The sequence below is a fragment of the Drosophila eugracilis genome, unplaced genomic scaffold (genome assembly GCF_018153835.1).
Source record: "Drosophila eugracilis isolate 14026-0451.02 unplaced genomic scaffold, ASM1815383v1 contig_1781, whole genome shotgun sequence".
Taxonomy (NCBI): Eukaryota; Metazoa; Arthropoda; class Insecta; order Diptera; family Drosophilidae; genus Drosophila; species Drosophila eugracilis.
This window is the reverse complement of record NW_024572623.1, coordinates 735,435-760,283: the sequence shown is the minus strand read 5'-3', so window position 1 is coordinate 760,283 and position 24,849 is coordinate 735,435. Positions and strand designations below refer to the sequence as shown.

Sequence of the window (24,849 nt, the reverse complement as noted above, 5' to 3'; positions counted from 1 at the left end):
TCAAGCGGGTCGCGGCGGTTTGTCCTGCCAAATTTTTTCGCATGAGTGGGCAATTCCTGGCATTATTCCTACTGCGTGCTCATTGCACACAAGTTAAACAGTTGTCCACGTTGAAAGGACATTCTTTACAGTTTCTTCGGGGGATTACACTTTTATATAAACAAAAAATATAATTTTAAATGTATTCTTTTTCATATAAAAGAAAACACCCGCCTTCTCACTTTCCAGATTCATATCCCGAAAGGGTTATTCTCGCTTATTATTTTTTGTTAGCCGAATGATGTCAGCCCTGTCACAACCTTATCATTACCGCCTTTATCTAACCTAATAACTGAGTGAAATTGAAACAGCTTAACCCTTATAAACAAGTCACAGCTGTCAGGGGCCTTAACCCCGTCGCATCACCCCGCTTTCATCCATAAATCAACGCGTCAAATGGAAAAGCAAGAGATTCCCTGTGAAAAATTACGAAATATGAACGCGGATGCAAAGTGTTCGAAGGGAAGGGATTGCCAAGTCAAACCGCATGGCTGAAGCAGGAGGAGGGATTCTGGAGGCAGGATTTGGAATTGGTTCGGGGACTTACAAGCGTCCAACATCAATCAAAACACGCGACGAGCGTCGACTTGGTTCCGCCGATCTGATGATGATGCGATTTGCACTAACGATGCAATCCCAATTCCTATCAGCCCCCCCATCCATCCATTCACACCCCCTTCCGTGTAATCCACACATGTGTGACAAGAAGTCATTTGAAATTGGTTGAAATTTAAAGTAGTTTGCCGCTGCGGAACACGCGTCCCGTTTGGCAAACCCTTTGGGATTTCCTTGACGCCTCGTCGAGTCCTTTGAATAATGATGATGATGTCGTCGCGGGCTTTTCATCCGCATTTTTGGGAAAATTTGCATGTGAAAATCGGTGGATGGGAGAGCGCGGAATTTGGCATGTGGAATGCGCCATGTAATTTACACGTCTGACAAAGTATCAATGCCATTGCCGATGACACGGAACCCGTCCTTCGATCCCTTCCTCGATTTGGGAACTCCGTCGTCGGCACTGCAGACACACACACATGACACAAATCGTCGCAAATCGTTTTTTACAGCACAACAAAGAGTTTATACACTTGGAGAAAGTGGGTAATATTTTTATGGAAAATACTTAAATACCTGTTTAAGAAATATACTTTAATTACATTGTTATTTTACTAGTGCAAACAAAATAAATAATAATAAAACAGAAACTACAGATTTCTCAAGGTGCCGAAAAGTATGCTGTGAAATATCTAACATTTACCTATGACACGTTCTTTAGACTTCGGAACTTCCTAAGAGAGAGAGTTTTGATTACTTTACTAAGTGAAAAAGAAACAAAAAAAGAGTTTTCTCGCAAAATACGAATTTTTTGTAATGTACGAGTTCAACCGCACCCTTAGCCTTCTCATGCCCTACGTAATGTGTGCGTTTTCACGCCGTCTTGTGGGCGGGGTGCAAAAAATATCCCGCGGCGCTTTCGCTACACATCCTCACAACAATGTGTGAAAGTTTTTTTCTGTCTCGCAGCCCTTGGTGGCACCCCGAAATAATAAAAAAAAATAAAAAACGAAGCTCCGCATGTGTCAGCCACAGGCTCAAGGGGCACTCCGGCCCCTTTGGACCCCCATTGTGGGATTCTGTCTGCGCCTGTTTAGTAGTTTTTAATGTTGTTTTGCTCCCCGAGGCTAAGGCACTTCCTACTTTTCGTCCTTCGTCCTGCGGCACTCGGTACTCCGCTACAAAATTAATTTTAACCACAGAAATTGCAACATTTCGATGATTAATGATTTGTTTGGGTGCCACACGCGATCGAAGGGGCAGCTGCAATCCCCCGTAACTTGATATGTTCGTTTTTTTATTGGATCCAAATTGAGATTATTCATTCCTCTGTTAACATAATTCATTAATAATTTTTATGACCGCTTGTCAGCGTGTGAGCGAAAGTCAAGATGAAGGCCTTGGCCATCAATCTGAAAGGTACAGTTGTGCTGAAAGCATCTTACATGGGTGAAAACTCTAGGGGGTGGGGCATGCAAATGGCGCACTGGCTTTCTTCTTTCATCATTGCCAATTTACCGGGACTGGAGCAGCTCATTCAGGCCAATCGAAGCAGAAATGCCTCAAATCATGTGCCACACATGACAAACAGGGCCAATGTCAGTTTTCCACATACCGCGCTGTACCCCATTCCCCTTGGGCAAACCCTTTAATGAAACGTTCGTGCGGTTGCCGCAGAAACCAGCAAAGGACAACAAACAAAAAAATGGAAATTTGTAATATCATAATCCAGACGGGCAGATATCCATTAATTAGAACGCCATTCAGTACTGGTAACTACGATAGCTTCGACATTACCAAAAGAAAATAAAAATTTTTGAAGGTCTGAAGGTATCTATATAAAAGTAAATCTATTTTCAAGAAGTTCTAATATGCCCTATGCCAAAAATCAATGGGCATTCTAAACTTTAAAGCAAACAATGCGGGAGGCAAAAGGGGCAGTCGATATCAGTCAGCCCGTGGCATCCTCACATATCCTTCATCCCACCCTCGGGCCAGCGGCTTTCAAATGCGTTTGACAAAATGACATCCCGGCGTGGACCAGCACCGGCACCAGCAGCAGCGACCAGGAGCAGGATCTCTCGTATAGAGCTGGGACGACGAGATGAATCAGGACAACAATCAGGATCATTGAGCCGTGGCTGGTGTTTGGCGACCGGCGACCGGCGACCGACGACTGCGTGCTTCACGCTTTATTGGTTCCATTTCGCATGTGAAGAGGCTGAGTCCTCCGCCTCCTCCAACCAATTTCGCATCCCCTTGGTCCTCCAGCATCCAGGCTAATTTGCAAATAATATGCATGTGTGTGTTTTAGCGAGTGCGTGTCCATGGCATGTAAATTTCACCAAGGAAAGAGGCTGAAAAAAGGGGTTCCCCCGCCATTCGCTTTGGCGGTTTCCATCATCCAAAATTGGAAATTCGATTTGGAAATCCTTTCAGCCGGCGTTTCTTTTATTTTCCGTATTTACTTTGGCAAATTAAGGTCGCAATTTTGCGCATTTCATTCCATGTGTTTGCCTATTGGCCTTACCTTTGAAGATTCCGCTTGCAGCTCACGTGGCCACCAAAGTTGTCTCAATCTAAATCTCAATCCACTCCACTTTTTGAAAGGAACTTCTCTTGCGGACTCTTAAGTCGAACGGTAAACATGTTGCCAAATTTTATTTGTTGAGCAAATCTTTGATTTTTCAAGCGGTTTATCTCTGGCCGCTCTTATCGTGATGCCACTGACAAAACATCTTCAGTTCCCCTTTTAGTTTCCGTTTTCTGGACTCTCATTGAATGGTTTTGGTACTGAGTACTGCAGAGAAAGAGATTACTTTAGTTTTAGTTCATGATATTTGCATTTAGGAAAAGCTAAGCTCTCTTTTTAAAGGATATCAAATATATGTAGAAGAAAGAAGGAATCATTTTGGAGAGACATTTTAGAATAATAAACTACCATACTTTTCCCCCTGTGCATCGCCTTGGAGAAAATTTATTTATCATGTACCAAATTCAATTGCATCATCGCCAGCGTGGCTGCCACAAAAGTGTGTCCACTTCTGACAGCAACGGAAACTTTTCCATTATGCAAATGGCAGCTGGCGATAAGAATTCCAGCAGGTAAGACTCCGGCCAACAATTGATTATGATTATGATTGAGCGGCGCGCAAAAGTCAATAACAATAACATTATGCAGATACAGATACAGATCCTGCCGCTTTCCCAGGTCCAACAAAGTCAGCTGAACAATGGACCCGGGGGAGGGGTGCCCCCGAAGTGAGCACTTAAAATTAATGGAAATGTGTAGCCAACGCCACACACAAATAAAATTTAAATAAAAAACTCAAGGATTCCCCCCTCTCTCTCTCTCTGTCGAAGCGTAAAATATTATGTCATTATCAAGAAGAAGGGAACGCAATAAATTTTCCCAGTCGCAGTTTCAGCAGGAAGGAAAAGGAATCCTGAATTTACAATTAGCCGCGGACGTTCTTGAGTCCTTGAGGTCGTCATGGTGTGTGGATATTGATAAAGCTCGAGAGCTGTGCCTCGGCCTTTCAGACAGTGTCCTGTGGCGTCTTCCTTTGTGCACTTTTTGGGCAGGATATTCCACCTCGCGGGTCACTGACGAGTGCCAATCAAAGGCAGGACCTGAGCTTAAGATGCACTTTGGAAAATATTTTAAATTGAGAAACTCATTTCTGAGTACATTGTATAGTATTGATTCCTAGAGTAGCACCCTTTCTCCAAGTGTAAGGCCACGACCACCGTGGTGTTGTTATCCGGAATCTAGAAAGCGGCATGCGTCGCGTCTCAGGATTCTAATTACGCGCAGGACACCTCGTAGCAGGATATTCAAAAGCGCTGTGAATGACATCCGTCGCCGGTCGCCTTGGCTGCCCATTTCGGCCAGCTCTTTGGGTAGCCCTGGCAACTTTCAATTCTCGTATTCCAAGGATTCTCCGAGTCATTAAGCTGCTGTAATTGCCGGCAGGAGGAGGTTGGCTCAGCTATCGCAGTCACTGGCTCAATAACCATAAATATCGAGAGTGCGAGAAACTAACCCAGACCCCCGGAGTTTTTATTGCCGGCGACTTTCACTTGATTTGGTTGTGTCAAAACTTTTCGGGCCACTCAATCGGGGATTGTTTATGGTTTTGTGCCACAATCCGTAATATTCCCCCCAAGCCGCTGGCCGCTCATTTCCGCAGCTCTTTCGCAAGGAAATGACATTTTTCTACGGCCCAACATTCCGCCAACTGACATATATCACCTCGAAATGTGGAAGATTGCAGGGCCCAACGTTCCACATATCCGCTTTTGGTTTTTCCCCTTGACTGGCCCTTGAAATGCTTGGGATAAGTCGATTATATGCGGAAATGAAAACCCATAAAAATCCTTTCCTACGGTGATTAGTTAACATATTTTTATTTTTCGTTGTCGGGCGCCAGTCGTAGGATATTGAAGTGCCAGGGGTGGGCAGGGGATCTGAGTGGAAGGGAAGCAATTATTTATAAGAAATATTATTTATTATTTATTGCTGTTGTTGTTGTTGTTGTTGTTGTGGTGCCTTTTGTGAGTGTCCTTTTTGGAATTGCCACGAAGCTGAGGTTGAGGTCCATTAAATTTTCCCTGCTCGTCCATTTATGAGCTATGCATATGAAAAGAGGGTCTTGGGTTCTTAGATTGCCTTGTTAACGTCCTCAGTACACATTCACAAGTGTGTTTATTTAGTGGTAAGAGCAGAAAGGAGTTGCCAAGGCTTGAAGAGAGTTTTTCAGTGAAAAATCTTTTGCATAAATTTGGCTGATTTTCCCTTACCCGAGTTCGATCTTCAAAGCCGGAGATTTAATTAAAACTCAAAAGAAAACTTCATTATGCTTAGGCTATTAAAAACGAATTTATCCCAATTTACCTCTCAAGAGGAAAGCTCTGGGGGAAAATGGGAATTTTCCGCCACCAATTTCGGGCAATTTACTTCACTAAAATGGAATAATTTAGAAATTGGAAAGTCAGTAAAAAAAAGTATATCAATTACCGCGCAATTTGCATAACCTGGCAGTAGACAAATTGCTTACCAAAAAAAATCTAAAAAGAAAATAAAGATACAAAATATGCAACCGCAGCCTGACACCGCTGACAAATAGGGCAAATCAATCAAAGGACACCCTGTCGCGTGTTGGAAACTAATCAAAATTCAATTTCTGAAAAGAAACCAGTCCCGCCATTAAAATCAAAATCGCAAATGATGCGCGTAATCAAGTGAGCTGTGGAAAGCCGAGTTTCCCAGGCTGCGAAATCGACCTTACTGATGGGTTAATTCGACAAACCGTCGTCCTTTTCGGTGACAATTGAAAAATAGCCGCTGCCAAAACATGTTTGCAAACATTGTAACCCCCTGTGTTTTCCAGTTCTGTTTTCGCATTTTCCCCGACTTGTTGTTGTGGCTGCCGAAGCGTATCAATAAATCCATTTAAAATTGCGTGCAGGCCGCGTGTGCTCTTCGAGTGGAGTTTATTGTCATTCGGGCCGCATAATGCAATGGGAATTATGGCTGCTTAGGGCTCTGCACACACTCACCGTATGATATTGAAAATAAATTGGCAGCGACAGCAAAACAAAAGCGCCAAAAAGACGTCACCAGTTGACATCGATCCTGGTTCCCTTTTTTTTCGTTCTTTGCCTGGCTAATACCAGCAACCCTCGGTTTAAAATGCAAAATCTGGAAATCAAAGTAAATCAATTTCAGCTGCAAAAGCACGTTCTCTACCCCTGCCGCAGCATTTTCCCGCTCACTAAGTCAGCCAATAAATCAAATTGCGAATTTTTATATGCGCATATGTAAGGACCTACGAGGACTTCTTCAGGACACCCAGTCCATCAGCTCTCTCTCTGCTCTATTGTAATTTGTGCGAAATCCTTCAAATCCTGCACATTTATCAAGAATATTCGCTCATAAATCAGGTCGCATGCGTGCAGATGAGGCGGTGTATCCAACATGTTGGGGGTGTGGCACTCATCCCGCCGGAACTTAATGTTTTAAAATGGCCCATAAAATCATCGCCAGCTATGAAAACTTCTCCATGGCCGCGTCTAATTTGCACATTTTCACTATTTTCTCAAAATTTTCCAGCTTTCCCTTTCCTCGGGCCTTTGTTCTTGATTATACCCGTTACTCGTAGAGTAAAAGGGTATACTAGATTCGTTGAAAAGTATGTAACAGATAGAAGGAAGCGTTTGCGACCCTATAAAGTATATATATTCTTGATCAGGATCAATAGCGAAGTCGATTGAGCCATGTCCGTCTGTCCGTCCGTCCGTCCGTCCGTCCGTCCGTCCGTCCGTCCGTCCGTCCGTCCGTCCGTCCGTATGAACGCTGAGATCTCAGGAACTACAACAGATACAAAGTTGAGATTAACCATGAAGATTCTTGAGGTCCCGGGACAGCGCAAGTTTATTACAGCATCCTGCCACGCCCACTATAACGCCCAAAAATCGCAAAAAACTAAAACTGCTGACATCTCAGGAACTATTTGAGCTAGAAAGTTGAAATTCAGAAAGTATAATCTTTAGATGCTAGCGCGTCTTATAGTGGTTCTACTATCCAGCCACACCCACCCATACGCCCACAAGGCTCAAAAGACGGTTTTCGTATTTTCTGGAAAAGTTGATATCTCGGTAACTATAAGAGATAGAAAGTTCGGATCAAGCATGTAGGTTTTTATAATGCTCCCAATGCGAATTGTTTTTTTCCGATCAAGCCACGCCCACTGTAGCGCCCACAAAACCCGAAAAACCAAAAATGCAAAAATCTCAAAAGCTATAAGAGCTACAAAATTTTTCTTAAAAACACGTATTTAGGAGATGCCTTTGCAACTTTCCACGAAGTTGTATCCGGCCACGCCTACTCTGACGCCCACAAACCGCGGAAAACTGTGGCGTCTATAATATTATTATGAATGCCTTTGTTTGACCTTGTGTAACTTATTTCTGTTAATATCTATCGATTTACCAAAGATTTTTCAAATCGGAACATTATTTCGCTATTTATAAGGAAATTAAGTTATAAGGCCTCACATGGGCAGTGACGTCACTATAAGCATACTCAACATACTTCCTCTGACAATAGGTGGCGCCTCGTGAATTTCCACTAGCAAAATAATATATTAAAACTTTGTAAAATAGTAACGGGTATCTTATAGTCGCGGCACTCGACTATAGCGTTTCCTCTTGTTTTTTAATGTGGTTATTTATGTGTCCTGTTTATGATTTTATGTGCTTTCTATGCTAAATAGATCGCCGACTCGAGGTGACGTCATTTATCATCCTCAATGACTTGTGGGCGTGGCGGGAATTTCCCAGCGATAAACCAAGCCGCTGGGAGATAATTATGAAATATTATCATGCAGAGGGAGTCGCGATTATTGGGAAAATTAGCAATGTTAATTGAGAGAAAGGCACACATGATTTGGGATTTTGGATTTAAACTTACAGACTTTGCAGTTTTTATGTGGATTTTCACATTAAGCGCATCCTGAGTTAACTTTAAGCCCTGAGATCTTGTAACTCAAATACATTTTCCATCTCTAAAAGTACTTCTTTTGTGAGCAGTTTGGAAATTCAAACTAAACTTGTGGCTAATTTGCGTTTAATCTTTCAAGCATCTGCAGAACTTTCGCCATGAAAGAAATGTCGAAATCTTAAGAGAAACTTTTTCCGAACGACAACTTTCAACCCAAACCGCTGGCTTGGGGAAAATGCTTTCAATTATTTAGGGAAAATGCAAACGTCCGACTATGGATGGCACATTACACATTACATTCATAGATATATATTTAGATAAGTATTTACGACTCGCCCGTCATGTTGTCAATAACAATTTGGCAATGACACACGCAGGCAACCAAGGACAACCCCTTCGGATATTGGGAGGACCAGGGACCAGCTCGAGACGACGCAACAAATCGCTGCAAATTACATTCATAAAATTTTATCACCCAATATCGGAAATGGATTCCTTGTTGTCCGGACGAACTGGCAGACTAATGGTTAAAGTCTGACCCGACAAAGGATTCTCAGCTCCAGGATCAGGACAACAGCTGCATGAAAGCTAAGGGAAAGTACTGAGTTTAGGGAGGTACTGGCTGGAAAAGGGGTCTCTCGATGGTCATAAGCAGTCATAATTTCATTATTATAGAGTGCCAAGTGTATGGAAATGGGCCATTTGTGTGACCATTTTCAGCTGATGGAATTTTAAGGTGCCGTGACTGATGCCCAAGGACTGTGAACTGCGAACTGCCACTAATTACTCGGAATTACTGGGCTAATTTTACGGGAATTCATCATTGCCAAGGCGATGATATATTTGGTCAGCGAATGGAAATCCTCCGGGGGCACTGGGTACAGGGGGGCAGCATTCAATCATGCCAACTGTTGCTATCACTCAGGCTCAATCAGCCCGAGTTTCCCGGGGAAACGGAAGGGTAAGTAATAAATGGAAACGAGGTCTTCGGATTACATAACGCCAGAACGCCCTTTTCATGTTCTTCCGTTTTTGGCCACCGGAGACGGGTCAGTCTGCCTTGGTCAGCGGGTTGGGATTATGTGGGGTCTAACCACAGAAGGGTCCTGAAGATGGGACGTGTGTGACCGCAAAACGGCTTTCATAGCTGCCCACAGATTGGATCTTGGCCCTGGGCAACCAGTTGATTACTGGGATGCGGATTAATCAGCCATGCAATCGTCAACCATCCCGTTGACTTACACAAACTTAGCTTCTTCATCAAGTTGGTTCCAGGGGGAGTATCCTTTTAATTGCCCGAGAAATGTCCAGGGTGGGGTATTAATCCAGGCCTGGCTACACTTAAAGGACTTCAACAAATTACAACTTTCAATCATTGCCATTTTCCGTGGAAAGAAAAACACAAAGAAATCTATCAAAACCATAACCAGTAAGTATGAGGGGTATACAGGGTATACTGGTTAGGGTATTGGAAATCTAACCACTTTTTTGGGAACTCAAAAACTTTCCATAAAGAAAACTCATAATGAAATGTAATATTTACCAATCTTAAAGTTACTTTAAAAATCACTTCTTAGTGGCCAGCCAGTAATGGATATCAAATATTCGACTTACCTTACTCGATAATCCTCCCCTTCACACGCGGCCATAAATTATAGAAATTTGCGACATAAATCAAGAATGAAAGGGCCACAAGCAGCCGCATATTGGCAGCATATAAACTTTTCACTTTTCAATATTTGCTCGGACAACATCTTTTGTCTGGCTTTAACTGCCAGCGAGGAGGGGATTTATGTGTTTGATTTGTTTGACATATTGAAGTGGTCAAGCGTGGGCCGAGGGGGTTGCCAAAAGTGAGGGGGCGTGTCCGGTTCTGGGAAAGTGGTTCAAAGTTAATTGATTAACGACACGAACAGTTGAAAAGTGGAACCAGGGGGAAGCCGTTGGAAAAACTTGTTTATCTGTCGGCACAAATATCCCGGAGATTTGTACAATTTCCACACAGTGATTTGTGGCCATTGTCCGGGCCAAATTGTCCGGCATTCTAGTCCGTGAAATCTCATGTGGAGAGTTTGAGACATTTTCTTTGTTGCAAATTGATTGGAATTTTATGAGAATGAGAACGAGAACCATACCTGGTTTTCATCTAGGGTTTCGCCCTGGTCAAGCCTTTGCTTGTACTATATTTATCGAGGGTGGATTTGGCCCCTGACTAACCTCCCTTAGCGCTGTCATTCAACTATCCACTTATACTTATTTATGCTTTTAATAAGCAACATGACATGCTGCAAATGTCAAACCTCGGCTGTCATTCAAATGTAGCCAGCACTGCCCTCCACTTTCTACTCTTCCGGGCACAGGATGCGCTTGATTACTTGACATCTCGCCTGGTGTATCCATGTATTAATGAAGGAAATAAATTTAATTTCGGCAATTAATGCCTGGCCTGGTCCACTGGGGGTCCTTGGGCGCAAGTCCTTGGCATCAGATGTCAGCACTTCTTCTCCACTCCTCACAATCTCTGGCTTTATGTTTATCATTATTGACTCGTGAATAGTTTCGCCATGGCCCGTGCCATTTCGTAATCAAATATCGTAGCTGCTCCTTTCACTTTCTCTGCCAGTAAATTTTCGCAAATTGCAATAAAAGCGAGGAAAAGTGCTGAGAGGGGGTGGGTAACGACTTTCCCCGAGGGTGGACCTTGCTTAGTCATCATCCTCATTTCTAGCTGAAATCTAGCCCATCATCGCTCCGATGATTGTCATTGGTTTGCTATTGGTGCGCCATTGTCTTGGCCCCGGGCGGCTTATTGGATTCCTCGAGTGATACTTTAAGACTCTTGGCCAAACACTCTCGAGGAGTTTCCCTCCTCCAGCAGCTGTCCAGGGTCACTTCCATTTCAAGTTGTAGAGTTTAGAAGAGAACGTAAACTGGAAGAAATGGAAAGGGATATTGATAAGTCCTTAGAAAGGAAAAATGTGTCCTCTTCCAAAAGAAGATTCCTTTTCTCTTAGTGTTCACCATGAAAAAGCGGCACAATAGTTGACAAACTAAGGCGGTTCTTTGTTCCAGGTCCACTTCAAAGGACCTCAAACCTGTCAGACCAGCTCTCTCTTGTCTTCTCGAGGACATGAGGTGTGAAATCCCCCGCCCCTTTCCTCACACACACTACACACACACACGCTCACTTCCAATTAGCGAATCAAAAGGGAACCAAACCTCAAAGGGAAGCGCTGGAAAGTCCTGGTAATAACCTGATTAGAGATTAGCAGGAAGCTCGCGGCACTGAGCCTTAATTAAATGCTACCTGGGAAAATGGTTCTTGCCACATGTGAAAGTGAAGCCACACAAAGGAGCAACAATTTCCATTTTCCCCGGTCGCGGTTAACGGACTCATCCTCTTTTTTCTGGTTTTCCCAGCGCTTTTCCCGCGCGCCCGCGGCCAAAAGGATAATGTTTCTAGTCCTTTTCTCGTATCCATTACACTCGACTGGCGATGACCAGGAGGGGTTCATGCCTAGCTTCCGAGGGGTGGTGGCCAGCGATTAGTTGAGTCCATCAATGGCACATCAAACTGTCCGGCAATAACAACAATAGAACCATTCAATCAGCGCGCATAAAAACATAAAGAGATTTTAATTTTTTGATTATGTGATGTGTGTGCGTGTCCGGCTTTTCCCTTGAGGGAAAACTCTGCTCTCTGGAAATCGTTAATCAATGAACTCCATGCGTGCCAAGAAGGGTCTTTCCCTTGCTGGTCACTCGGGCTGGCCGGGATCATTTGTGCTCTTAGCATAGTAAAAAAAAAAAATCACCATCGATGAGTAGTTGGCCGGAAAAACCAAGTTGATTAAATTTCAATGTTGATGTCGTGCCAGGGCTAAAGAACCGGACCCTTGGTCTTCCTTGGCCTAATGCGGCGTAATTTCGATTTAAGTAATTTCCTTCTTTAGCATTCGTGCATGGACTTGTGATATGGCATTCGGCATTCGGATCTGACGGAGCAAACCGATAATTGGAGTCAATCAAGGGATTGGCGTGAGTGGAAAATGGAACTTGATTAGTCGCAGTTCACTGGGATTGCAATTAGGGAGCTTGGACTGCGGACCTAAGGGGATACCTTAATTTAGTCCAACTAAATGGGTGTCTTAATGGAAATGGAAAGTGTATATTATTGGATTTGACTAGGTAATGAGACTTGGAAGAGTTTCTATCTTATTAATCTATAGATTAGAAAGGTTCTATATAAAGGAAAGTCCTGAGTAGCTTGTTGCTGTCTTAATATATTGAAACTGTATTACTTTTACAGCTTTAAGATCCCTAAATACCAAACCCTACATATAGATTGGTTTATCAAACGTCTCCTTATTGTTCTTCCCTCCCCTCGAAGTCTCAACTTCATCGTCCTCCTCCTTCCGCTCAATTTAACATTTGAATGCAATTTAGAGAGTCCTTCCCGCGACCTTTCTCCCGACCAACAACAAAAGACAAATCATTCCTATTAATTCCGCACTCGTGGAATGTTTCATTACCAGTAACAACCATCACTTTCGGGTACTCCATATGTGCCTTCTTTTGTAAGGTTAAGGAATGGATTTGGATTCGGATCAGGAGAAGGAGAAGGAGTTGGAGATGGAGTTGGGTGCTCTGCTTACTTTTAATTTGCCCTGCCTTATTACGTTCATTCATATGCAAATCGCTGGACTGTAACACAGGCACAGCAACAATAAGGCCGTGAAGAGGGAAAAGTCACTGGAGATGGAAAACGAGATGGAACGGGAAAAGGCGGCGGCAAGAGGTTGCTCTCATTGTTCGCCATTCGCTCTGAGCGATTAAAAGAAAACTTTAACAGACACTCAAAGAAAGTTTAAAGTTTCAGTTTCTAAAATCTGAAAATCAAAATCTATAAATGTTAAATAAAGTTTTTTCCTGCTTTCCTTTCGGAGTTTAAACCTCATACCTTAATATTAAAAATGTATAAAAAACAAACCAAAATAAATCCTAAAAAACCAAAGATTTTTCCAAGTGCATTCTTAGCATATGTGGCTGAATCGCGAAGGGCATCTTGAAGGAGTCTGCGGAGCAGGGGATTTTCACCTCGTAACCCAAAAATGCGCCAGGGTTGGTGTTTGATGTATTCGCCCGCTTGCTGTCTCCCACCCCTGTAAGTCCATGGAAATCGCTTTATGGGGTTGGTTCGCACTGTCTGACTGTACCTTCGATATCCCCGTGTACCACATGCCATATACCATATCCCATATCAAATTTAAACGAATCGCTTCCGCTTAGCGCGACTGCCCGGAGTTAGGGTTATGTGCATTATAATTTTCCAACATCAATTCGAAATCCAAATTGTATCGTTTCCATTTCCTCTCGTTTTCCCATTTACCCATTTTCCCTATTTCATGATTATTGTTTTGCATTTCCTTTGTTTGGCGAAACAATTAATGTTATTTGCATAGTTGGTGGGTTGCCCGAATGTTTTCGGGCTGGCTGGGATGGGTTGGATTCGGATTTGGATTTGGCTGAGGTCCGCATGTGGTCCAATTTGAAACGTTTTGTATCTGAAGTCCCGCCTGCGGCTCTCTAACCTTTCTCCAGCCTCGTTAGCTGGTCTTTTCTGGCTTTGTCCAAACCCGGCTATCAAATTGTATTTGACTTTCCAAATCTGTCGAAGGAAGGGAGACTGGGAGTTCCTTTAAGTGTCTGGCTGACAGGCTCAAGAGGTCCTTTCCCGAATTCACCGCATTATCTCGAGTGCTGCGTGCTAATGTGCAAAAACTGTCCATGTTGAGCAACTTCAACTTTTGCAACCTCTTCCAGGAGGGGGGAAAAACCCGAAGAATGTTAGAGAAAAATCCTCTTGAAACCTTGGGAAACTTGCAAGTGTTTTCCCATACCCTCATATGTGACATGGCTGCTCACCTTATTTATTTATTTCCCTGGCCAAATGACACGAATTTGTCATCTCAGCGTACAGTCTCGAACATGATGTTAGAACCAACACCCCTTCCACCTCCCCTTCCGACATTCACATATGTCGCTGTTTGTTCAGCCACACCCACCAAACAAAATGTCCCCAGGGCGGTGGTTTGTTTGCTCAGCGGCTGAAAAGTTCAATTAGAGCAAAAAGTTACAAAATTCTTGTAATTGAGTTTCACTTTTCCCTATGCAAATGGGCCTTTGTGTAATTGGAATTAAATATTCCTTTATTGTTGGCTGACCTGCAAGTGCCCTGAGGCTCTGACCCGCAACATGACCCAGTGCTCTATATAAGAAGTGCCACAACCTTAGCTTTTCTTCAAGTTTGCTCAAAACGAAGAAAAACAAAGAATTTCGATTTATTTTCTTTAATTTCTACATTCTAAGCTGATTTTCCTTAACTCTTCCCCACCTTTTGAATTAATTTTCTTCCTTGCAAATACAGGTAAGGTACCAAGAACACCTCCCTTCCCTCCCAAACCATTTCCCCCAAAAGAAAAAAGAAAATTATAAAACCGGAAGGAAGTCGGGCGACAGCACGTTGTCTGCTTGATTTTGCAATTACTTTCTGTTTGTGTAATGATTTTCCAACAGCTTTTTGCTAATTTTTAATAAATATTGAACGCGGCTTCAACAACCCAATTTTCATGAGGGTTGCCATTTGTCTATGCAAATTTCCCGAATAATAATTTTCGCAAAGAGCGAAAGTCATCATTTGCTCGACTCACGTGCCCGATTATTACTCTGAAAAGGAAAGGCATGATGATGATTATGATTATTATCGCGAGACAGTTTTCCCATTACAGAGCGATTATGGTGATGGCATGTGAAGGATCTCGGAATCTGGACTCAGATTTTATTTATTCTTAATTTAATGGCCACGTGCGAGGAGCGACTTTATTGTTGCTTAACTTAGTACAGTCGCGTCTCTGACAAAGCTTTTCTTTAAGGTGGCATACTTATGGGGATATTAAGTCTCTACATTAAGTATGAAGTGTAAAAAACTAACTGGCATAAGCTACAACTATAGTGTGCTATATATACTATGTACTGTAATTAACTTCTATAAGAATTTTTATCAATATCACGGCTATGTCAGATGCTTCTTTGATAATCTTAGAACTCAGCTAAAGGTATTTGTTTCTTTCACAGATGTAAAAGCACGAAAACTTTTATACAAAAAAAAAGTTTAGAATAGTACAAAGAAGTTTAGGATTAAGTTTTTCTTATAGTCTATCAACTTACAGTGACCTTATACCCTTACAAGTCATCTTCTTGGGATGCGAAGGGCGAAGTTCTTTTCGTGGGAATCTCTATGATACAGACTCTACCTAATAGCAATAAGAAAAGAGTCCAAAACCGCTTTGTAGAAATAGGAAGCATACACTGCTGTTCTTTTTAATTGTTTATTAAAGCTCGAAGAGTATTATTTCTTATTGTTTTGTTTGACTTTCTTCGATAATTAGTCCCAACTCTTCTCCCCAAGTGATCTGTCACTCTCCGTCCACCAAAAGTCAATCTATTAAGACGGACTTTCGTTGAAGGATCCGCCTGCTTAAGGAAACAAAGTTATTTTAAATCTTATTAAGTAAATTTTACAGTAACAATCACCTCATCAAAAATATGGATACAAGAGACATTCTCATTCTGCAAAAAAGAAGTCTAACATTGTTCTCACATTTCTTCACATATTTACCTCAGCTTTAAGATCCGTTTGCTGTGAATTTCTTTCAATTAAATCTGTGTGAAAGTTGGCCTTGTCCTAGTTTAAAATAGTTTTATATATTTAAGCTAACAGAAATTGATTAACAAACCTCTTTGGACTCCATTTCCCTTCCAGCAATCAGCATAAACCCGTAGAACAGGAAGAACATCAGACAGCTGGGCATTCTGACCGATTTGATTGAGTTGCAAATTGCGATTGAGAGTAGTAGCTGCCACAGCTAGAGCTCATAAAATATACGCATAATCTCAGAAAGAGAGTGCAGTTCAGATTGCAGTACTAAGTCTGTTCTCCATTCTTGTTATTCTTCCGATAAGCAGAAACTGCCACTCTCTGCGGACAATCCATTAACTAATGAAACCGATCCGTATGCCATTTATTTATATTCACTCCCATTTGCCGCTTTTTCGCATTTTAATTTCATTGAGTTTATACAACAATTTGGCCCAAATGCTAGCAGTTACCCTTGCCCAGTCCTGAGGGGCGCTTCGAGCACCCTCGTCCTCATGCAAAAATTCAAAGGACTCAGAGCCAGAGCCAGGATATGTGAGTCCTGAGACGCACTTGGCAGTGACATTTAATGGCATGTCAACGTCTGTGTCGCACGTTGGCATTTATTGATACGCCGCTCAGTTAACAAGTCGATAAAGTTTTATAGTCGAGGAGGGTATCAGCTGCCGATAAATGGAAATGGCAATGAAAATGGAAATGGAAATGCAATTGCCAGTCTTATGAGGGGGGTAAACAAAGCAGAGCTCTACCTGGAAAACCCTTCCCTTCTTCCTTCGCCATATGGCTAATTTTCCAGCTTGCCTTCTAATTTCCCACTTTTGAAAACAAACTTCTCACAAAGCGCAGCCCAATGCAATTATCAAACTTCAGAGGGTTGCCCTTTGCTAAATTGATTAGAAGACTTTTCCGCTTTCTGCTCTCTCTCTGCTTTTGTAATTTTCCGCAGAGCTCTGGACCCCTGGTAAAGTAGCTCAAATTGACTTTATAATTGCCCAGTGGGCGTGGTCATAACCCAATTACTACGCCCAGTTGCCCAGTCAATGCTCCTGTGGTCGCCATTTGGTCGATGTTTTGATTGACACGGCAATTGCCGGCTCACCAGATGTCCAAATTTGATTTGTAGTCTAGAAAATTTAAAATAAATTCATGAATTTTTCTAAATATTAATTGCGATCTAAACTTTAGCGAGAGAAACTAATTTAAAACGCAAAAAATGACTCAAGCTTTGTGTGTTAGTCTGAATGATAAGAGATGTATCTCTAAAGCGCGACTGAACTTATGGTTCTGGCAAGTCGGATTGCTGTTCATTATTGTAGATACTTTGCTTCATATAAAGGTGTTATATTCCACCATAAATATACTTATTTGCTCATTATTAAAACACAATTAGCCTTAAGTGGGAATCTCTCACTTAGCTTCAGTTCCAGTTCAGAAACCGGTTATCATTTCACCCAGTTTCTCGCTGACCGTTCCACGAAAAGCCCTGCCTTTCAATGTCACTCATGTTTGCCAATTCCGTATCTATTTTGTCCGTGTGTGAGTTTGTATCTGCAAGTGGCTATCTGTGTGTGTGTATATGTGGTTCAAGGTTAAACAAAAATCGCCAAAAAGCCGATAATGAAGTGCACAATCATTGGGACTGGGAGTGGGAGTGGAACTGAGACTGGGCCAACTATAAGGTGGCGCCTCAAAGTCTTGGATCTGGTTTTCGGAACAGGTGTCGTCGCCAGCTGATAAACATCATGAATATTAATGGAGACATCATAATCACCGGCTGGGGGCATTAAATCAAATGCAGCCCGTCGAAGAGTCAAGTTCACTTTCACTCCATGACGCACTCATGATGATGAGTAGTCTTCCCTCGATTTTCGGTTAATTCGATGTATTCGGTGGATTCGGCTTACTCGGCTTTCAGTTTCGCGGCGTTCGGCGTTCGGTTTTAGCCAATTTTGGTCAGTGGCCCACTGGCACTTGGCCACAACACCTGCGCATCGCATACAAATGGCCAATGGAGCGGCTCTTTTCTGGGCTTCTGGCTATTTTCGGATCCAGCGCAGGCCTGATGAATGGCCTGGCATCGATTTGGGCACCGATATGGATCGTCTTGTGGACTCGGCTTGCTTTTTGGCAGCCATTGCATCATTGGGCTAGTTAAGCATTTTTTTTTTTTTCCTCTTTTTTTTAGCCACGTTTTGAGTGCACGCGAATGGCGGGTGAAAGCAAAGTGTGGCAATCAATGACGACATCAAGCCGAAGACCACTGCACCAGCGGGTCTGACCAGCCAGTTGCTTGGCTGAACAGCTGATAGACAACGGACGGGAAAGATAAGGCGCCAGTGAGTGCACTTAGAGAAATATATGGTAGGTTTATGGTAAAGCAAAGACTATTTAAAAACCATGATGAGGTACAAAAAAAGCTAATAATTGGATAAGGTATCAGTTCCGCTAATCAAGTTAAACAACAAAACTCAAATGAATTATTTGAGATTAAAGATCATTAAGAGATTTCTTCTCAGTCTTATAGTGTCGTAGACCTTCAAGAAGCTTATCAGTTTTTTACGACTCTTAATCAAAATATTTTCCCAAATCGGAACGTTGATTGCCAGAAGTTCAAGATTTACAGGGCAGATCGAAGAACACTTTCTTGAGTTTTCAATAAAGGCGACCATTTTCCAGGGGTATCAAGTAACACCATGCCAAGTCAATTTCCCGACTGAGTCAGCGGCAATCTTCGAGAGCAGCTTTTCCCTCAATTAATCGCAACAGAAGGGGTAAATATTTCAGTAGTTTATTTAAATAGAAACATGTTTTTCAGACTTTTGTTAGCGCGAACTCACATTCCGCACTCATTCACTCACACGCTTAGCCAAATAGTTGATGGCTGTTAGATAATTAGCAAAATATGTACAAACATGCTGGCGGCGGTAAATAGATCCGCCCCCCAGCCGCCGCCCAACTCAATTAGGCGCCAATTGTTCTTCCCCCTCCCGAATAAAAAAATATATCAAATCTGACGTCAAGGCAATTTGGCCTGCGTCTGTTGACTCTTTTTCTGCTGAATAACACTTTCGATCCAATCCGTGTACTCGGCCACGTTAGTATAGACAGCCGGCTTGCCGGCCATTCCGCACTGCGTGAATCCGTAGCTGACCACGCCGTAGGCCACCCACCGAGAGTGCTGGCGATCGAAGTACATCAGAGGTCCTCCGGAATCCCCAGCACACGTGTCCTTTGCGAACTCTCCGCCAGCACAGATTTGCTTGGGACCCAAACGCACTCCGAAACCCTCCAGGATCTTGGTGCAGTTCTCATTGGAGACGTAAGGAATGCGCAGCTTTAGTTTTATGGGACTGTGGATGTTGATGAAGTACTTGTTGACTGAAATGGAGGACAATTTAGATATTTATTAAGAAGAGTTTAGATTCTGCTCCTTCTCACAGCTACAGAACTTAACTAACTTAGGCACGAGTATATCTATTGATTGATTTAAGCGAATAGAGAGGAAAAACCCATGTCTCGAATTTAACTAAAACTTCCATTGAAGGTGTAAACAAGATTATTTAACATTAATGTTATTTTTAACTGTTTCCCTCAATCAAGCCGCTTTGTTTTGTAAACAAATAAAAACATAGAAAAACAAAGCAATGTCTCATGAACTGAGATAAACCATCAAGAAACTATATAGCCCTCCAAGCTGACTTTTCAGTTCCCTGACCATATATCCCCAAATCAGTAAGGTACTCACATAAATCCGTGCGACCCCATCCGGAAACGGAGAACATCTGACCCTCGGCCAAAGTCAGAGGTTCGGACTTATTAGGCAGACAGATAGGCATGACGAAGTGGGTAAAGGACACGGGATGCTTCAGCCGTATAATGGCAATGTCATTGTATTTGTAGTTGGAAAACTCCTTGTACTCCGGATGGACATGGATCTTTTCGTAGCCAATGTCCAAGGCGGCGTCTGCACAGCTCAAATAGTTGGGTTCCTCGATGCAGTCGGGTTCGGTTTTCACATTGAATTCGCCCAAACGCACATGCTTTCTAATCGAAGTGGAAAATTCTTACAGTTTTCCTAGGATATAAACCTAAATTTGACTTACAATCCTCTTCGATCACGAACTCCCTCGCCTTGAACGCAATGAGCTGCGGTTAGAATGTGACGATCGTCTATAAGGGCTCCACTGCAACCATAGTCATCTGGAAAATATTCGGGAAATATTCTTTATAGTTAAGTAAAAGTATTTACTAGTTCTCGAACTCACTTGAGTTGTAGACAAGCAGGGCCAGCCAAGGATACTCGTCCAGTTCGGCTATTTCTCCGCCATAAATTCGGTTGGTCACCTGCTTGCCACATTCGTTCAGAAGGTTAAACCCCGAACTGGGCTCCACAGTTTGAATCCGCCGCTTTAAGTTTCTTTCGCTTAAACCGGGCTGTGACATCCAGAAATCTGCGATACTCGAACTTTGAGAACTGCAGCACGGGATAAAGGTAATCCTGGCCATTTGCCGGGCAGCAGACCAAGGATTCGTAGGCACCCTCCGCCTCGGAGACTTGCTGCTCCACCTCGCACTGCACCTTCTTCAGGAAGTTCACCTTCTCCGCCGGCAAGTTGGTGGCATTTCGAACTTGAAGATACGCTCCGCACCGGCTGACCTCCAGGCAAACGCCCCTTTTGGCTTCATTGGGAATGTCGCACTCCTGAAGGACTTCAGCGAGGATAAGCAGGCGGCAGGAGCAGCCGAAGAATATCCATAGTCGAAGAACCGAACCGAGCATGGGTGACAGTATCTATGTGATCTCGAATCAATCAGATACAATCCAATACGAGCGATCGTGTTGGCAAGAAGAAGCGGCGGCAAAGGCTTACGAACCGAAACTGAATGGCAACGCAGTTTGTATAAGCGGAGTGCCAAAAAATAAGAAATACAAAAACAAGGCGACGACGAGGCGAGAAGCCGAAGACCCCGAAAAGTCGGAAGAGCCGAAGAGCCGACCCCCAGTCTACAGTCTTCAGTCTTCAGTCTCCAAAGCTCCAACTCAGGTGTCAACAAATGAGCCCGCCCCCGCCCCATTTAGGCGGCGAAAAACGAGTCCAAAAGTGCAGTAGTCGGCAAGTCCAGCGATCGTCCGGATGGTCCGGTTATAATACATATTGCATAACCATCACTCAGCTGGCCAGCTGGTTTCACTTTCGTTGAAGGTGAGAGACTGCCTCTCGGCCTGGCCAAAGCTCTAAGCCAAGAACAAATGTATTGCCCACTTTTAGGAGGCAGCGAAGTGCCAAAAGCTCCGCCATTTGCCATTTTGGCCAAAGTCCACGGCACAAAGCATAACACCTGCCAATACCGGAAGTTTTCTTGTGGTTTTCTGTGGCCGTAAAGGCCGCCAATTAAAACGCGGTGGCAATGTCGTTTTGCCCGGCGATTGTTGGAGGTGTCGAATTCTGGTGGGAAATCCAAAGGTTTTTCGGAGCAGGTCGGTCAGTCACCTTGCTGGGGTGGCTCTGGGTGTTCAAAATCCACTCTGAACACGCATTACTTAACAATGTTATCAAAAATGTTTTAATTCATTTAATGACAGATTGATTAAGCCCAAGAAAAAGAATTCCTACACCGCAGAATGCAGCCATGAGGTTAATTTCATTGAAGATTATTTTAAAGACAGATACTGATAAGAGGCTTTTGATAATGGTATTTTTTGTTACATATAACCAAATATATATATACAGAACCCCCAGAAATACCTTCTTGATCATGATCTCATGCTCCGCTTGATCCAGTCATCGTACTTGGCAACGTTCGTGTAGACTCCAGGCCAACCGTTCTGTCCGCAATTGCGGCCAAAGGACACTACGCCTCCCAGGACCCAGACGCCTCTACGGAATGCCATTAGTGGACCCCCGGAATCACCAGTGCAGCTGTCAACTCCCTCCTCACCGCCGGCACATATCTGAGTTTCTTCCACGTCAACATTGACTTCTGCAAATCGGCGACGGCACCAAGAGTTGTCCACATGTTTGACCCCCGCTTTTTGTTTGGTGGGACTGGTTGTGCCTTCCAGAGTATAACCCCAACCTGCTACAATAAAAAGCTGATCGACTTCCCAGCCATCCACGCCCACAGTCGAGGGCAGGCAAATAGGTCGAATGTACGGCGTGTAGGAAACCTTACTCGTCAGGCGGACCAGGGCAATATCGTGCGGGGAGGATATGGATAAATTAGTGTAGTTCGGATGCCAGCGTATCTCCTGGATCCCCCTTCGCACAATGTTCGATGAGCATATTCCTTGACGACAATCCAACGGTGTTCTGGTATCGTGTTCTCCCAATCTCACAGAGACTCTGTAAGGAACTAACTAAAAAACCATAAAGATATTGGATAAGCAAATTCTTACAGTGTACGATTGGCTAACATCCTCCCCGTCACGCAATGGGCTGCTGTTAAAACATATTGCTGATTGATCAGCGAGCCAGCACAGTTCGTTTTGATTTCCTTTCCCTCTAACGAGACGTATTCCAACAATGCCATCCAGGAGAACTCAGTAAGGACAGCTTCTATGCCCGACAGGATATGGGACTGCACGACATCACCTCCACAAATATTGTCACCGGGAACCAAATTCGGATCATACGCAAAGGCGGTTGTCGGGGGTGGGACAGGAGGCATCCTTAAATAGTCTTTATCCTGGGTACAGCATGCAAAAACCTGGTTGCTCTGATCAGATGGACAGCGGGAGGCCTTGAGAAACTGCCTCTCGGAATCGGTTAAGTTCCTCTTCATCAATTGGGAGTTTAAGGCGGGGCACTGGGTGATTTCCATACATTGTCCAGTTCGATAATTGGGATTTCGACATCCCCTATCTGTCGGGTTACAAATTTTACAAGAACTCTTATCGGTTTTCCAGCCAAGTTTCAACAATAATAAAGTCTCAGTATGTTTTTACTAGAGAAGCTTATTCACAAGATGATGTTACTTTTTCTTTCCTTTTTATGATAATTTTAGATATATAAGTCACATTTTTCCGAGAAAGAAGAACTTTTTCTCAAACCAAAACTTACACTGGGCGCTAGCTTCATGGCTAATCATAATCCACAGAAAGACCGCAGCGATCACTTTCATCTTTGCTTTGAACTTTCTTCACACCGACATCTATCTCTTCCAGACTCCGTAAAAAGATTAAAATCTTTTAATAAGTAGCCGATTGTTTTATACCATCGGCATCGTGAGCTGCTCGACAACCGATTGTCCCCCGAAGATCAAACATTGCTTTTCATTATCTTATCTCTTTCGACGGCTATTTTCTGGGCTCACATCTACAAGTGAAAAACAATTTTATTGTTTCTGGGAAATTTCGTGCTGCTTGGAACGCTTTTATTGAGAAAATTTCTTTTATGTCTACCTATGGCCTCATGTTCTTCTTGATCCAGTCATCGTACATAATAACGTTCGTATAGATAGAAGGCCAACCCTTCTGACCGCATTTGTGGCCAAAGGACACTATACCTCCCAGAACCCAGACTCCTTCTTGAAATGACATCAGTGGTCCCCCGGAATCCCCTTGGCAGGTGTCCTTTCCCTCCTTACCGCCGGCACATATCTGAGTTTCTGTCAAGTTAACGCCATCTCGAAGCCACCTGCGGCTGCACCTAGCTTTTTCCACAAAGTTTAACTCCACTTTTTGCTTGGTCTCACTCATATAACCTGACGACGTCCGACCCCATCCTGCTGCGTAGAACAGCTGACCTGATTGCCAGCCTTTCACGCCCTTGGTCGAGGGTAGACAAACAGGTCGAATGTAAGGTGTATAGGAAACCTTTTTTGTTAAACGGATCAGGGCAATATCGTGGACGGAGTTGTCGGATCCGTTGACATAATCGGGGTGCATCCGCGTCTCCTCGATGTCCACCCTCATAACGCCGGGTTCGCATCTCCCTCCCTGACAATCAATAAGGGAACTTCTGTTATGTACGCCCAATATCACAGATCGACTGCAAGTTTAAACAAAGTTATTAACAACAACCTAAAATATAAATAATATTTAACAACCAATTTCTTACAGATTTCCGGGACTGCGCTTAGATTCTTCGTCCAGACAGTGCGCTGCTGTTATAACATATTGGTTACTAATCAGCGATCCGGCACAATGTGTATTAATATCATCTCCATTGTGATACTCCAACAACACCATCCAGGGGAACTCAGTGCGGAGGGCTTCATCCCCCCCAAGGATTTGGGTCTGCACGACATCACCTCCACAAATATTTTTACCGGGAACCAAATTCGGATCATACGCAAAGGCGGTTGTCGGGGGTGGGACAGGAGGAATCCTTAAATAGCCTTTATCCTGAGTACAGCAAAAATAAACCTGGTTGCCCTGATCAGATGGACATCGTGAGGCTCTGATGAACTGCCTCTCGGAATCGGTTAAGCTCCTCTTCATCAATTGGGAGTTCAAGGTGGGGCACTGAGTGATTTCAATACATTGTCCAGTTCGATGGTTGGGATTTCGACATCCCCTATCTGTCGGGTTACACTTTTTATTATAAACACGAAGTACAAATTCCGATTTACTTAGAGAAGTTACAAGCTTATTTACAAGATGAGGTTACTTTTTTCTTTCCTCTTTAAGATATTGCTAGTTTATATTGAGAAAAATGATCCCCGTTTATCTCTAGGTGTATAAAAATTTAATTACATTCCAAATTTTAATATATTTTAGACACTTATTTCACATTTTTCTGAGTAAGAAGAACTTTTTCTCAAACCAAAACTTACACTGGGCGCTAGCTTCATGGCTAATCATAATCCACAGAAAGACCGCAGCGATCACTTTCATCTTTGCTTTGAACTTTCTTCACATCGACATCTATCTCTTCCAGACTCCGTAGAAAAATGAAAATCTTTTAATAAGTAGCCGATCTTTTTATACCATCAGCATCATGAGCTGTTCGGCTCCCGATTGTCCCCCGAAAATCAAACATTGCTTTTCATTCGTAAACTTTTCTCTTTCGATAGCTACTTTCTGGGCTCA

The 24,849-nt window shown here is 43.1% G+C and overlaps 3 protein-coding genes across 4 annotated transcripts; all 3 read right to left on the bottom strand.

Annotated features, from left to right (window-relative positions):
- Window positions 1-15,476: 15,476 nt before the first annotated feature.
- LOC108111357 lies at window positions 15,477-15,988 on the bottom strand. 2 transcript variants are annotated; one of them, XM_041817651.1, is made up of 4 exons: window positions 15,895-15,988; window positions 15,777-15,842; window positions 15,692-15,727; window positions 15,477-15,634 (listed from the first exon to the last, which is right to left on the bottom strand). In XM_041817651.1, the coding sequence occupies exons 1-4, from the start codon at window positions 15,967-15,969 to the stop codon at window positions 15,479-15,481; spliced, it is 333 nt and encodes a 110-aa protein (XP_041673585.1). In that variant the 5' UTR covers window positions 15,970-15,988; the 3' UTR covers window positions 15,477-15,478. The 2 variants fall into 2 exon arrangements, with proteins under 2 accessions (XP_041673585.1, XP_017076278.1); XM_017220789.2 differs by having other exon boundaries at window positions 15,477-15,631.
- A 2,799-nt stretch (window positions 15,989-18,787) lies between these two features.
- Window positions 18,788-20,674, bottom strand: LOC108111353 (phenoloxidase-activating factor 1). Its single transcript, XM_017220786.2, is given in 5 exon segments — window positions 18,788-19,193; window positions 19,561-19,859; window positions 19,919-20,015; window positions 20,081-20,228; window positions 20,230-20,674. Coding segments are annotated over 5 exon segments (1,272 nt in total). The 5' UTR covers window positions 20,596-20,674; the 3' UTR covers window positions 18,788-18,831.
- Window positions 20,675-21,374: 700 nt separating this feature from the next.
- LOC108111265 (serine protease 7-like) lies at window positions 21,375-24,740 on the bottom strand. Its single transcript, XM_041817644.1, has 5 exons — window positions 24,594-24,740; window positions 23,876-24,338; window positions 23,223-23,806; window positions 22,213-22,678; window positions 21,375-22,159 (listed from the first exon to the last, which is right to left on the bottom strand). Exons 1-5 carry the CDS (start codon window positions 24,652-24,654, stop codon window positions 21,571-21,573), a joined length of 2,163 nt encoding a protein of 720 aa, XP_041673578.1. The 5' UTR covers window positions 24,655-24,740; the 3' UTR covers window positions 21,375-21,570.
- Window positions 24,741-24,849: the final 109 nt, after the last annotated feature.

What these genes read in the sequence shown, in the direction of transcription:
- LOC108111357 (XM_041817651.1), bottom strand. Translation starts at nt 15,969, where the DNA reads ATGCCCAGCTGTCTGATGTTCTTCCTGTTCTACGGGTTTATGCTGATT. An exon ending in GGGAAATGGAGTCCAAAGAG is followed by an intron (nt 15,843 to 15,894) that starts GTTTGTTAATCA and finishes ATTTTAAACTAG; the next exon opens with GACAAGGCCAACTTTCACAC. An exon ending in AAACGGATCTTAAAGCTGAG is followed by an intron (nt 15,728 to 15,776) that starts GTAAATATGTGA and finishes TCTTTTTTGCAG; the next exon opens with AATGAGAATGTCTCTTGTAT.
- LOC108111265 (XM_041817644.1), bottom strand. Translation starts at nt 24,654, where the DNA reads ATGAAAGTGATCGCTGCGGTCTTTCTGTGGATTATGATTAGCCATGAA. An exon ending in CCATGAAGCTAGCGCCCAGT is followed by an intron (nt 24,339 to 24,593) that starts GTAAGTTTTGGT and finishes GTAACCCGACAG; the next exon opens with ATAGGGGATGTCGAAATCCC. An exon ending in AAGCGCAGTCCCGGAAATCT is followed by an intron (nt 23,807 to 23,875) that starts GTAAGAAATTGG and finishes TTAAACTTGCAG; the next exon opens with TCGATCTGTGATATTGGGCG.